This window comes from Sinohyriopsis cumingii, chromosome 4, assembly GCF_028554795.1.
Source record: "Sinohyriopsis cumingii isolate HCF-2022 chromosome 4, ASM2855479v2, whole genome shotgun sequence".
In the NCBI taxonomy this organism is placed as follows: domain Eukaryota; kingdom Metazoa; phylum Mollusca; class Bivalvia; order Unionida; family Unionidae; genus Sinohyriopsis; species Sinohyriopsis cumingii.
The window spans coordinates 78,218,374-78,233,760 of record NC_142964.1 but is presented as its reverse complement, the minus strand read 5'-3'; the positions used below and the strand labels follow the sequence as shown (position 1 = coordinate 78,233,760).

General features: G+C 33.4%; 1 protein-coding gene across 1 annotated transcript in view; it reads left to right on the top strand.

The window, feature by feature from the left end:
- The window catches only part of LOC149801503 (scavenger receptor cysteine-rich domain-containing protein DMBT1-like), a 230,825-nt gene that overhangs the window by 130,140 nt on the left and 85,298 nt on the right, over window positions 1-15,387 (top strand). Inside the window, exons 21-23 of the mRNA XM_089955679.1 lie at window positions 3,224-3,544; window positions 6,214-6,327; window positions 15,091-15,309. Of these exons, the coding sequence (XP_089811805.1) occupies window positions 3,224-3,544; window positions 6,214-6,327; window positions 15,091-15,309 (654 nt within the window). The remainder of the gene's footprint in view (window positions 1-3,223; window positions 3,545-6,213; window positions 6,328-15,090; window positions 15,310-15,387) is intronic.

Genomic DNA, 15,387 nt, shown 5'->3' with positions numbered 1-15,387 from the left:
TTGATGTGTAATTGCCTTTTATTCCATAATATTAGCACTATTCATGTAGTTTTGTAAAATGGAGTGTAAGGTATACTTATGAACTTTTCACAAGCCAAATAGGGAGACTGAATTAAAAAAAAATAGAGATTGGGACCTAAAATCGAGATGGTTTTTTTTGTGGCATTTTTACAGCTTTGTTTTCACTAAATATTGGTCAATCTTCCCTGTCCAATATGCATGAAAAATGACTTGCTGTTTCTTCCTGTGACATGCCTTATTTTCCCCCAGGACATGTCCTATTTTCATATTCTGGTCAGCTGTGGTCAAATGGCACAATAGCTAAAGATTAGTTTTAAATAAGCAAGAAAGCCAGCATGACAAATTAAAAGTTAATCCTTATCCATGCAACTATTTTATGAAAATGATTGGCCCTCCATCGTAATTCAGAGAAATCAATGTTCTACACTATTGTGTGTTACACTAGCACCAGCAAAGGATTCCCAATTTTGTTGAACTAAAGGTACCAAAATAGCCAGCCTCATGGTACTGTACATGTGGCAACTCTTTTCCGCTCATGGTATATCTGACCTTATTCCCTTATTGTCAACTCGTAAAGCATTTAGTATTGTTTATTATAAGACATGTATTCTGAATTAGTTTTTTGAGGACACATTTGCTGCTTGGTATGTATTTTCATGCCTTCTTTTAATTTAATGGTGGTAATTATCGTTGGTATATACAGTATATTAAATGCCAGGTGTTCACTCGTGTAAGTTTCTTTCATGGGAATGGTGCAACAGCACATGGAGTTACAGCATTCATAGTGATCATTCTTGGAATTGAAAGTAATTGTGGACGATTTTATTGTTGTGGTTTTTTCTTTTTTATGTTCTGGTTTATTTTTTATTTTTGTATTATTGTAGAGATAAAAAAATCATTATTTTACATGAATAATGTTTAAACATAACATTTTATTTAGTGAAGAAGCAAATTCTTTATAGTAAAGTTATTATTTCATCAACAAACAATCAAATGTAAATAGAGAGGTAGTGCTACAGCAGTTCGCAATTGCTAAATTCTTGTCATCTTTTGATCAAATTATACACAAATCTAAATTAGGCAGAAACAATAAGAAAACAGAAAATTAAATAAATTACTTTTCAAACAAGTTCATACCATTTCGTTTTAATAATCATGCACTCCAACGTCAAGATAAGTATAAATGTAATTTTTTAAAAATACAAGTTTGCCTAAAAAATGCATTTAGAACTTACCTCATGCATCTTGAGATGTCTCAGAGTTGTAGGTCGGCTTATGCGTGGGTCATGTACTTTTTAGTTTCTATACCTGTTCATTTTGGAGGTCGCCTTATACGTGAATGGGAGTATATACAGTAGTCACATAATCCTTTAGTCACAAGGGTTCTACAGCTTGCTGGAAGCAGTGGGGGCAAGAATTACAGAAGGGGCATATTTTGGCTGAACCTTCTTTTTTATAACATGTTTTTTCTATGACTTCTTACCCTATTGATGTAATATTTATAATATAATGTGATACCCTTACATCTATGCTGCTTCTCTGTATGGGATGGATTCTGCCATTTTGGTTATTGTTTTTAATTCAACTATATTTCCGTAGCCCTTTGACAATGTGATGTGATTTGGATTTTTAACGTAGCTTTAACAATTTTTCAGTCATATCGCTACGATGTCTGCAATGTGGCAGTTTATAGTGATGTCTAGCACTGGGGCATCATGCTGCAGATATGTAGCATGATGTCCCACCCAGTCACATTATCCTGACACCGGGCTGACCAATCCTAACACTAACCTCTTAATGCTGAGCGCCAAGCGAGGCAGCTGTTAGTACCGTTTTTGTAAGTCTTTGGTATGACTCGGCCGGGGATCGAACCCACGACCTCCCGCATCCGAGGCGGACGCTCTAACCACTAGGCCACAAAAGTGCTTCATATGTTTGAAATGTAACATTAGCACACATATGTCATGGATTTTACTCTTCCTGTGCCAGGGTTATGTTGATTTGTGGGGTCATAAAGTTAAGAAATGCATGTAGAACAATTTGATTAAAATTTTCTATCATTTACATTTTTAGAACTCCTTAACCCAGTTTGAGGCCCTGAGTGGCTGAGTGGTGTAAAGCGCTCACCATTTCAGATCACTGCCATCTCACCTGTCTGTGTGGATTCGAGCCTCAAGCTCGGCTAATGTGGGTACATGAGAAAGCTTGCCAGTAGCTTCTTGTGGGTTGGTGGTTCGCCCCAGGTTTTCCAGGGTTCTTCCTTTGCCATTTATACTGGCTGCCATATATAGCCTTACTTGTGCTGAAAAATGGCATTAAACCCTATAACAACAACAGCAACTTGACCCAGTTTGCATCATGCTGATAATATGATATCACATATTTACCCATCTGCCCCTTGGTCAAGTCACTTGGTTGTTCAGTATGTCTGCCATTTTTAAGTACATGCATTGATGTTTTGTTTCCAGTTCTTATATTTTAATAAGCAGTTACTGAATTTAATTCAGATTTGAAATATTATATGATCACAAATTTTTCTTTCTTGCTATACTGCTTTTGTCCCTATGCATATATGTCAGCAGATGGGGCCTTTGGGAGACAAGAAGTAGGACACTTTTAATTATATTCATTTCTAGATGTTTTAGTAACCACTCACTTAATTCACTTCATATATGGCATTTTACACGATCCATCATCCCTCTTTGTTTTGAAAATCCATGTGATATCAACTGTCAATATGACTTTGCTGAACCTCTAAGTTGTATTATAATAAATAACACATTTTATCAGCTGTGTTTCTCCTTATTTTGGGGAAAACTTTCACAGCGGTATCTATTGACAAATATTATGGTACAGTCATTTATATTGTAATATATTACAACACAATTAAAGCTGCCAATACACGTCCATAACACCTTCTTGTCACATTGTATCTGCACTTCTGCTCATGGAATTTGTTCTTGGACAGGGACATTGAGTCCGTCACTTATATTTCCAGTAGTTCTTTATACAGTTTGCACTGTATTTGGTATATAAAAATACATAGTTTTAAATTACCTTAAAATCTCTACCTTCACATCATATACCGGGTTCGGATCTCATTAGATCAAGGGTTTTTCCCTTTGATATATCAATAGTTTGTCTTGGGGTGGGTGTGGGTGTATGACATGTTTTTCTTAAAATAAAATTTTTGTTGTTTCAGAAAAGGTTATGTACCGCCTTGGAAATAGGACAGAAGATGTAGGCCGTGCTGAGGTATATCTTAATGGAAAGTGGGGCACAATTTGTGATATCTTCTGGGAGGATGATGATTCTGATGTCTTTTGTCGGCAAATTGGGTATGCTGGTGGACGAGAAAGCAGTGCCATATACAGCGGTAGTGAGGCCCAGCATATCTGGATGAACAGAGTTGAGTGTAATGGGAAAGAGACAGATTTCCGTCAATGTCGTGCAACATGGGACAAGAAGAAAGTGTCATCTTGCTCTCACTACAATGATGCTGGAGTTGTTTGCTACCAGTCAGGTATGAAATTCTGACTATTATAATCAGAATAACTCCATCTTTTTCTCCTGTAAAGGAAATTTAATCAGAAGTGGAAGCAAGGGAAGGCAGTAAACATTTGTGCTGCTACATCTGGATGTTTCAAGATAGAATTTTGCTTTAATAGTTTTGTTGGTGAAATGTAGACCACAGTGAGATGTTTCAAGAAAGAATTTTGCATTAATCGTTTTGCTGGTGAAATGTGGGTCACAGTTAAGTACCTTTGAAATGAAATTGTTGTATCTGGAAAAGTCTATTTATCCTCTTTCTCTTCTGTCAGGATTCAATATAACATCAAGATGGCCATCTCGAAAATTTTGTATCATTACTCCTTTTAAAGGGATGATTATGTCAACATGGGGGTTTTCATTAAAAGAATTCTTATGATGTCTAGTTGGTGGAACCCTGTGATAATTGGGGTAAAAAAATTGGATCGCATTAATAGCGGTGTCGTGTTAATGCGGGGTTTTACAGTATTTTACTTTTTTCAAAGAACAACGTATTGGCACATATATGTTTATTCATGTCTAATGTATATCATGAATAGGGTATCAACACCATTTACTATCATTCCGTTGTGGCTTGCAATTCATCCATAATGCATGAAATTCTATTGAAAAATTGCACACAGATTTAAAATATTCAGCAATTTTGTCACAGATCATTGTGTCTGAATTCAACATCTAATATATTGCATGAACAGTATTAACACTGTTTACTTACCATCTGATATTGTACCATCGTGGCATGCAATTAATCCATAATACATATAATTCCATTGCAAAAAATTGCATATATATTTAAACTATTCAGTAATTTTGTCACAGGTCATTATGTGTCTGAATTTAATGGAAAAATTAACAGCAAAATTAGGTTAAGAAAGACAAACCACATGTACGATTCATTATGTTCCAGGGTCTATGAACGGTGTCTGTACAAATTTCATACTGCTAAAATTTTCTCATATGCATTTCCATGTACCTTAATCTGTTGTAAATACTCAGTAATCACCAATGTATGCATATTAAATGGACAAAACTCCACAAAGTTTCTGAATTGCAATAACTGTAGTTGCTGACTTGGCTGCCCTCAGTAGTGCATTGGAGGGTTTTAAGGTGGCACTAGTGTCATTATTCTTCATATTTGCATGCATTAGACACTTGATGGTACTGTTGTCCAAACTTCTCTGAAGATCTAGTTGAAATTTTCTGAGCATCAAAAATGCTCTTTCTACATCTGTGCTGATACAGGGCAGTGTTGCTATATTGACAGATGTTGTGTACATATAGTACTCCAGAACTACTAAATTAAATGTTGATAAGGTTGTTTATGGTATGTGAATGCTCAACATTGCTGCTAACTTTACAAAGTAAAACTGTGTCAACCATCAACCAAGTGTTCTGAAATTTAGTTTTTGCTTGTTTCACAGATGGTTTCATCCTTCCCTGAGTTCCAACATTGCCTTAAAAAATTAACCACAATTAAACGCTATTAACTTTACCATTCCAATTATTGAAATAGCATTGTTTTGCATTTTATGTATTGAATTCAATCAGACTTAACAGAAATATTGTTGCTTATCACAGACTATCCAGTAATCTTTAATAACGATGGCTTAAATATTTTTAATAAAATGAAGAAAGTGTAAGAACTTTTGTTTCTTAACATGGCTTACTGAACTTAAAGTGAATTAGATTGTGGACTTTACCTACGCAGTGCTCATAAAGGAATATTAACTGAAAATTCACTTCAGCTGTTGTTAATCTGTTAAGTAATCTTTGGAATGGTGGTGGTTTTTCTCTGACCACTGGTATCTTATAATGACCTCTTTGACAGTTAACTATCTAAAATGCCTATGGGTAACAGTATGCTGTCTAGATTACAACTGTTACAGTACATGAACTGTTGATACAGGCTACAGATTATGGGCATACATTAGAGTGTCAAGAATGAAAAGTTTTTTATGATTTTATAAACAAAGCTGTGTTGATTGCGAATAAAATAAAATCTTTCTTTTGCAAGACACTTGATCAGATAGGTGTGTAGCTAATGCAGTGTAAATGCTGTTCATCTCAGATATCACTAATGATAATTGTGTGAGTGTGTGTGTGATTTGCATTTTTAACTCCGCTTCAAAAAAATTTCAGTCATATCGCTTTGATATCTGCAGTGTGGCAGTTTATAGTGATGTCTACCACATGTCTTTGGCATGATATGCCAGTGTTATACATTGGTATAAACTGACACATTGCATACACCATTCTGATATGATTGAAATTTTTTTAAAGCTATCTTAATAACACACAGTTATAGTGATGTCTAGCACTGGAACATCATGCCGCAGACATGTGGCATCATAACCCACCCAGTCACATTATCCTTACACCAGGTCAACCAGTCCTAACACTAAGCTCTTAATGTTGAGTACCAAATGAGGCCGCTACTGGTAGCACTTTTATATGTCTTTGATATGACTCAGATGAGGTTTGAACCTGCAAACTCCCGCATCTGAGGTGGACGCTCCAACCACTTAAGCCACCAGAGTGATCTTAAGATAGTTGAGAAGTTTTTGAGTTTCAAAGCCTGCCATTAATTCATCATGAACAATAGTTAGGTAGAAAACTTTCCGACTTTCCTGTTTATTTTTCCAGTGCGTCTTAACCGTGGAGATTTCCTGACCTCAAAGACAAATGGGATTGTTGAAATTTTCCGAAATGGAGCCTGGGGTACTATATGTGCTAATGGTTTTACCAGGAAAGAAGCAGGTAAGAACGATCATTGTGAAATCTAGGCCATGTTGGTTCCAGCAAGTACAAAATTTGGCAAAGGAAATAATTTTTTTTTTTTATATGAATCCTTTCAACTAAAAAAGCTGAGTTCACTAGTAAATTTTTCAAGGTAAGTATTTTGTCTGCTAAGTTTTAGAGCAGAATTACTTGTGACCAATATTGTTATATTTTTTTGACATAAAGTGAATAAAAGTAGTAGTTCAGTTTATGAAGGAAGACACTTATTGCCTAAGGACATAATTTAGTGTGTGTTTTGGGTTTTAACGTAGCTTTTAAAAAAATTCAGTCATATCACTTCATTGTTTGCACTGTGGCAGTTTATAGTGATGTCTATCACTGGCACATCATGTCCCACCCAGTCACATTATCCTGCCACCAGGCCGACCAATCCTAATACTAACCTCTTAATGCTAAGCACCAAATGATGTAGCTGGTATGACTTGGCCTGGGGTTCTAACCCGTGACCTCCCACAACTGAAGCGGATATATAATTTAGTATTAAATCATTGAGTGATTAGTTTGAAGAGAAAAACAATTAAGAGAAAAATGAGATTATTATGGAAAATATTGCAACGTTTTGGGTAAGAGCAACATTAAATAAAAGCTGGATCTGGAATGAAAAATTCCTTTGTACAGTCTTTTCTGGTGAACCAAATCATCAAATATGTCTGTATTTTACGGGTCAGAAAATTGGCAAATACATGGGAGTTTCTCAGGGCTAACTTGTATGTAGCAATAGTAATAATAATAACAGTAATTGTATGCTAACATTAGGGTATTGCTTGTAATATATAGTATTATAGATTGGAATAATTTATCAAGAGTCAGGGTTTAGTGTACTCCATTAGTGGACACAACTGGTACAGTATTGAAATGATTACTATTGTTTAACTTCATTTACATAATCAGTTGAGTTAAAACTTGCTTGGATTTTGACATCGACTCTAAATGAAAGTGAATTTCCCAAAAACTGCATGAAGACAATATGGTCATGATGAGTGTTTCGTATTCATAAAGCAGTGTTACGTAGAGGTACGATGAATTTCGTTTTGGATTTAAACACATTTTATTACATGTATTAGAAAAGTAAAAGGGTTAGGCACAAGTTCTTCAGAACTTTGAAAAGCCTTTCCTGTAACAAATACAAAGCACTCTATTTCATGCATCAGATGAAACTTACAAAGAAAATTGAAATGATACTTGATTTACCTTAGGAACTTAAATGATTGGCAGTAATCATTGTTTGACATGTGAAATTATAAAGGAATAAAGAAAGGTGTGGCATCATGGGAGAATGGGTCACACACAAATATATTAATACAATTATATATTCAAATATGTGAACAGTTTCTATGTGATAGAACTTTTTATTGGTATTCCTGGATAAATAAATTTAATCATGTTTGCAAACATATGCATTTAGATAATAGTGAAAATGGTATACTGGTTGTACTCAATGCATGTACTATAAGTGACACAAAATTTTATGGTGATATTTAAAATTGTTATTTTGGGGACATTAGCCAAAGAAAACATATTGTTGAGTGTGGCTCCTTTTGTTTATTAATCTAATTTTAGCTATGAAGCTTCAGTTGATCATTGTGTTTCTGCTTATGATGAATACCAGGTTTCTGACCTTAAATGGGAAGTAGCTTTAATGTTTCAAATCCATGAAATTGTGTCTACTCGATTATATTAAAAGCATTTCAGAATTGTGTCCACTTGATTATATTAAAAGCATTTCAAAATTGTGTCCACTCGATTATATTAAAAACATTTCAAAGTTGTGTCCACTTGATTATATTAAAAGCATTTCAAAATTGTGTCCCGTTGATTATATTAAAAACATTTCAAGATTATGTCTACTTGATTAAATTGAAAGCATTTCAAAATTGTGTCCCCTTGATTATATTAAAAGCATTTCAAGATTGTGTCCACTTGATTATATTAAAAGCATTTCAAAATTGTGTCCACTCGATTATATTAAAAGCATTTCAAAGTTGTGTCTACTTGATTATATTAAAAGCATTTCAAAATTGTGTCCCCTTGATTATATTAAAAACATTTCAAGATTGTGTCTACTTGATTAAATTAAAAGCATTTCAAAATTGTGTCCCCTTGATTATATTAAAAGCATTTCAAGATTGTGTCCACTTGATTATATTAAAAGCATTTCAAAATTGTGTCCACTTGATTATATTAAAAGCATTTCAAAATTGTGTCCCCTTGATTAAATTAAAAGCATTTCAAAATTGTGTCTACTCGATTATATTATAACCATTTCAAAATTGTGTCCACTTAATTAAATTAAAAGCATTTCAAAATTGTGTCTACTCGATTATATTAAAAGCATTTCAAAATTGTGTCCCCTTGATTAAATTAAAAGCATTTCAAAATTGTGTCTACTCAATTATATTAAAAACATTTCAAAATTGTGTCCACTTGATTATATTAAAAGCATTTCAAAATTGTGTCCCCTTGATTAAAAACATTTCAAGATTGTGTCTACTTGATTAAATTAGAAGCATTTCAAAATTGTGTCCCCTTGATTATATTAAAAGCATTTCAAGATTGTGTCCACTTGATCATATTAAAAGCATTTCAAAATTGTGTCCTCTTGATTATATTAAAAGCATTTCAAAGTTGTGTCCCCTTGATTAAATTAAAAGCATTTCAAAATTGTGTCTACTCGATTATATTAAAAGCATTTCAAAATTGTGTCCACTTGATTAAATTAAAAGCATTTCAAAATTATGTCTACTCGATTATATTAAAAGCATTTCAAAATTGTGTCTACTCAATTATATTAAAAGCATTTCAAAATTGTGTCTACTCGATTATATTAAAAGCATTTCAAAATTGTGTCTACTTGATTAAATTAAAAGCATTTCAAAATTGTGTCTACTCGATTATATTAAAAGCATTTCAAAATTGCGCCCACTTGATTATATTAAAAGCATTTCAAAATTGTGTCTACTTGATTATATTAAAAACATTTCAAAATTGTGTCCACTTGATTATATTAAAAGCATTTCATAAGTTTATTGACTTTATCTGACTTCTTTTGATGTAATTGCCATAAATGTTAAAATACATTAGATCAATAGTTTTGTATGACAGTGAGATTATGTATGTATTTTGTATGACAGTGAGATTATGTATGTATTTTGTATGACAGTGGGATTATATATGTATTTTGTATGACAGTGAGTTTATGTATGTATTTTGTATGACAGTGAGATTATGACAGTGCGATTATGTATGTATTTTGTATGACAGTGAGATTATACATGTATTTTATATGACAGATTATGTATGTATTTTGTGTGACAGTGAGATTATGTATGTATTTTGTATGACAGTGAGATTATGTATGTATTTTGTATGACAGTGAGATTATGACAGTAAGATTATGTATGTATTTTGTATGACAGTGAGATTATTTATGTATTTTGTATGACTGAGATTATGTATGTATTTTGTATGTCAGTGGGATTATATATGTATTTTGTATGACAGTGAGATTATGTATGTATTTTGTGTGACTGAGATTATGTATGTATTTTGTATGGCTGAGATTATGTATGTATTTTGTGTGACAGTGAGATTATGTATGTATTTTGTATGACAATGAGATTATGTATGTATTTTGTATGACAGTGGGATTATTTATGTATTTTGTATGACTGAGATTATGTATGTATTTTGTGTGACAGTGAGATTATGTATGTATTTTGTATGACAATGAGATTATGTATGTATTTTGTATGACAGTGGGATTATATATGTATTTGGTATGACAGTGAGATTATGTATGTATTTTGTATGACAGTGAGATTATGTATGTATTTTGTGTGACTGAGATTATGTATGTATTTTGTATGGCTGAGATTATGTATGTATTTTGTGTGACATTGAGATTATGTATGTATTTTGTATGACAATGAGATTATGTATGTATTTTGCATGACAGTGGGATTATTTATGTATTTTGTATGACTGAGATTATGTATGTATTTTGTGTGACAGTGAGATTATGTATGTATTTTGTATGACAATGAGATTATGTATGTATTTTGTATGACAGTGGGATTATATATGTATTTGGTATGACAGTGAGATTATGTATGTAATTTGTGTGACTGAGATTATGTATGTATTTTGTATGGCTGAGATTATGTATGTATTTTGTGTGACATTGAGATTATGTATGTATTTTGTATGACAGTGAGAATATGTATGTATTTTGTATGACAGGAAGCTTATGTATGTATTTTGTGTGACTGAGATTATGTATGTATTTTGTATGACTGAGATTATGTATGTATTTTGTGTGACAGTGAGATTATATATGTATTTTGTGTGACAGTGAGATTATGTATGTATTTTGTATGACTGAAATTATGTATGTATTTTGTATGACAGTGGGATTATATATGTATTTGTATGACAGTGAGATTATGTATGTATTTTGTATGACAGTGAGATTATGTATGTATTTTGTATGACAGTGAGAATATGTATGTATTTTGTATGACAGGAAGCTTATGTATGTATTTTGTGTGACTGAGATTATGTATGTATTTTGTATGACTGAGATTATGTATGTATTTTGTGTGACAGTGAGATTATGTATGTATTTTGTGTGACAGTGAGATTATGTATGTATTTTGTATGACAGTAAGATTATGTATGTATTTTGTATGACAGTGAGATTATGACAGTAAGATTATGTATGTATTTTTTATGACAGTGAGATTATATATGTATTTTATATGACTGAGATTATATATGTATTTTGTGTGACAGTGAGATTGTGTATGTATTTTGTATCACATTTGCGATTATGACACTGAGGTTATGTATTTTGTATGACAGTCAGATTATGACAGTCAGATTATGTATGTATTTTGTATGACACAGAGATTATGTTTAGCACCACTTGTCTTTCCCCCAGATGTCTCTCTCACTCTTTCGTACCTTAGCCTATGCTATGTTAAGGATGATTATGGACTCTTTCACTTGCAACAATTATCTAGGGAGAGGACTGTACTACCTTTCTATTAAAAACACATCATTTAAAAGAATCTAAATTGCATATAACAAAGTATTACAGTGTTTTATGTTTCAGCCACAAACCTTTTTTTAAACACAGCATTATGTTTCGTTATGTCCTGAAACAAATGTAATAGAGGTAAATAGTGTTACTCTAATTCATCTGTTCACCCATCTGGCTGGCCGTCCATTCATCTGCTACACCTTGGTTAAATATTGCTAAGGGCAATTTTTCAGGCATTCCAAATCCACACATTTCCACCAAAAGTGGATCACTGTTTATCTCATTTTCATGCTCCAGTGACTTTGGTTAAGATTTGCATTTAGGTCAGTTTCTTATGAATTGTTTGGCCTAGAGTGATGCAGCTTGGTATATATTTGTATCTTGGTGAATACAAGATCACTGTACCAAAAGTAGGTCACTGTTACCTAGATGTTTTACTTCACTGACTTTTGTTTTCAATTTGTTAGTTTCTCTCTGACATTGGTTGCATTCATGCTTGGTATGTAAATGCGTATTAGTCTGTACAACATTATCTTATCAAAGGTAGTTCACTGTAACCTACATTTCACCTAAGTGACCTCAATTAAATTTTCAGCTACATTGTGGGGTTTTTCATGCATTATTTGCCACAGCAGAGCTTTCATTATCACAGTGATTACAGCATAAATGGCACTTTTAAGGCCAGCTGATCCTCTAAAAGAAATAAGCTGTGTCAGTTAGGCACAATGCAATTTTATTTTGACTGATTGATGAAAACTGTGTTGTTTGTCACTGGAGTTGGTCAAGACATTTTTTTCTTCTACTAGGTGCTTCTTCTGTCTACAATTTATATCCTGATTAAATAAGTGTAATTTGAAGATAATTAACATTTAGCTAGATGATCTATGTGGAGTATATACACTTGCTGACATCTGACATAATTTATAAAAACATGTGATCATTGGCTGAAGTACAGAAATAAAATTTGGCACTGCATAATGATTTGTTAAATAAAAAAATCCATCCATTACCATTTCTAAAAAAATTTTATTTAATGTAAAACTACACATGAAAATCACATACAAAGACAGGTGTTGTGTATTTATCACAGATTTCATGAAAAAAAAATTTCACGAATTTATTTACCCAGCAACAAGGAAGGAAAGTTATGCATTTGTGCGTAGCTGATAATTAGCTGACCTCTAAAAAGTAGCAATATGCCGTTGTACTACCCCAATGGTCAGTGTTCATTTAAAAAGAGATGCATATACCTAAGTAAAGCTTCACTGAATCTCAGCCATTCTTTGTTCCTTGTTCTTAGCTAACGATTTGGAGTGGGTTAGCACCTTACTCCCAGGGATGTCGTTCTATTTCCTATTTTCCATCAACTGTCCATCAACATCAACAAGTTTGTTATTTCTGCTCCTGGCCTACTTGGAAGATTTCTATGAAACTTGACACACTCATTCATCCCAAAGTCTAATTGGTCCTAATTGCTCAGACATCCAACATAGCCAGCAGCCATCTTGAAAATCTTGTACTTGCTGTACTTTTGAATGATGGTTATTATCAGTATGAGGTTTAACCTGAAAGGCTTTTTTCTTATGATATCTATTGGGTCTTAAATGAAAATCGTACCATTGTTACATTTAATATGGTCACCATGGCAACCATCTGAAAATCTTGTTATCACTACATCTGGGTAAATGTTCATATTAACATGGGGTTTTGCCAGAAAGATTTCTTTTGATGTCCAGTTGTTCCTTAATGACAAATCTGTCAATCTGACAACCAATATGTCCATCACAGCAGCCGTCTTGAAAATCTTGTTGTTACTACTTCTGAATGGAAAATCATAATGACATGGGGTTAATTCATCTGAAGACTTGTGTCATGCCTAATTGATTCTAAATGAAACTGATGCTGATCCAACATGCAGTAAGGACACCATGGTGGCCATCTCAGTCTTTCCAGTTGCTCTAGTTTTTAAAATATATTTTTCCTCCTTTTTCATACTAATTTGTCAGACTCTCAATATTTCCTTGCTTTTCTCCAAAAATGTTGTACTATCCCTACCTTCCTTTCAGTTTTATGATGAAAGTTTCTTACACATTGTATGAATGGTTCGAGCAATGTGAGTTCAGGATATTGTCTCTGTGATATAGAGCTAGGTGTATTAGAAGATCAAGCCAACTTGAACTAAAGAAATAGATAGCTTGGGCATGCTCTTGTTTATGGAGGTAAATTAGGCCAGATTTTTTTATTTTCAGTCATGTACTTAGATTTAATTCAAGAGTGCTTCATATATTGTCCATATTTTCCCTTCTTTATGAAAAAAAAATGTATCCCAACTTTATTTCTTCAAGTTTGTGAAGGGTTACTGGAAAGACTTTTATAACATCCACTCTTCTTGTGCTGTCTAGTTGGTCCTAAATGAAAATGTTGCCAATCTTGCATCCATTATGGCCATCACACTGGCCATCTTGAAAATCTAGGTACTTCTCTTGAATATCAGAGATGGTTTCCATGCTCAGCAGTTAAAAAAAAATTTACAGTTTTATCTTGGAGTCATGGAAATTCATTTCATTATGTAGGTACAGTAGGTAAATAAATTAATTTATCAATTGGAGTCAGAAACTTACTTCAGCAGTGTGACCGCTTTTTGCGGCCTAGTGGTTAGAACGTCCGCTTCGGATGTGGGAGGTTGTGGGTTCAAACCCTGGTCGAGTCATGCCGAAGACTTCTAAAAATGGTACTAACAGCTGCCTCACTAGGTGCTAAGGATTAAGAGGTTAGTGCTACGACTGGTTGGCCTGGTGTCAGGATAATGTGACTAGGTGGGACATAATGCAACATGTCTGTGGCATGATGCCCCAGTGCTAGACATAACTTAAACTGCCACACTGCAGACATCATAGCGATATGACTGGAAAATAGTTAAAGCTATGTTAAAAATCTAAATCACACACATACACATACTTCAACAGTGGCATTATTTTGGTGAACAACTAATGCATACAATGCACTGTAGACAAAATAAAAATCAAAGAAGAATTATTAATTATTTGTTAATTAGATTAATAGTTATGAGCATTTTGTAAGAGCTGGATTTGTTAAAAAGAATTTAAGCTAATTGACAGAAATGCAGTGAACATTCAGAAATAGAACATATTTGTATTGAAAGAAAGAGAATCATATTTTTAAAGAATAGTATGCATCTTGCTATATTGAAAGATAACACTTTTTTTATTAGGCAATAAAGCCTTACTGCAATTTCAAAACCTTTCAGAAGAAATTTGTGAATAGGTTGTATAAGTTTGCAGTTCATGCTATGATTGTGTTAAACTCAATTTCATGTTATAATGAAGCACGTTATAAAAGGATTCCCCTATAGCTATATGCAGTTTGAAAAACATCACATTCCAGTGACTTTGGTTGGTCAAGTTTTTCATTTAAGTCCATTTCTTAGGCGTAATTAGTCATAAATCCATGCAGCTTTGTGTGGCTGTGTCTTAGTGAGTATAAGATTACCACCATACCAAAATTAGGTCACTGTATTCTTCATTTCAAGTTGTAGTGGCTGGTAGATTTTTTAATTTCATGTCAGTTTGTGGGGCACATTCAAGTACAAAGTTGAGCAAAAAGTGAATGCAGGGGCATTCATCTTTAATGAACACATTTAATTGTATCTTTTTCCTTAGATGTGGCCTGTCAAGTGTTGGGACATGAACATGGAATACCACTATGCTGCGCTCCATATGGTCACAACTTCCGCAGTCACAGCATCCTGAATATCAACTGCACAGGCATAGAGAAACAACTGACAGACTGTAATTATGTTGTCCAGACTGATGACCAAGCATGTAGCTACCAAAGTTATGCTGCTGTGTCTTGCTATAATGGAACACAGCCTGTTGATGGTGAGTTTGAGCAATTGCCTTAAGTTGAATAGCAGATCATTAGGAAGTATGCAGCAGTACATATTCTGAGGACTATTA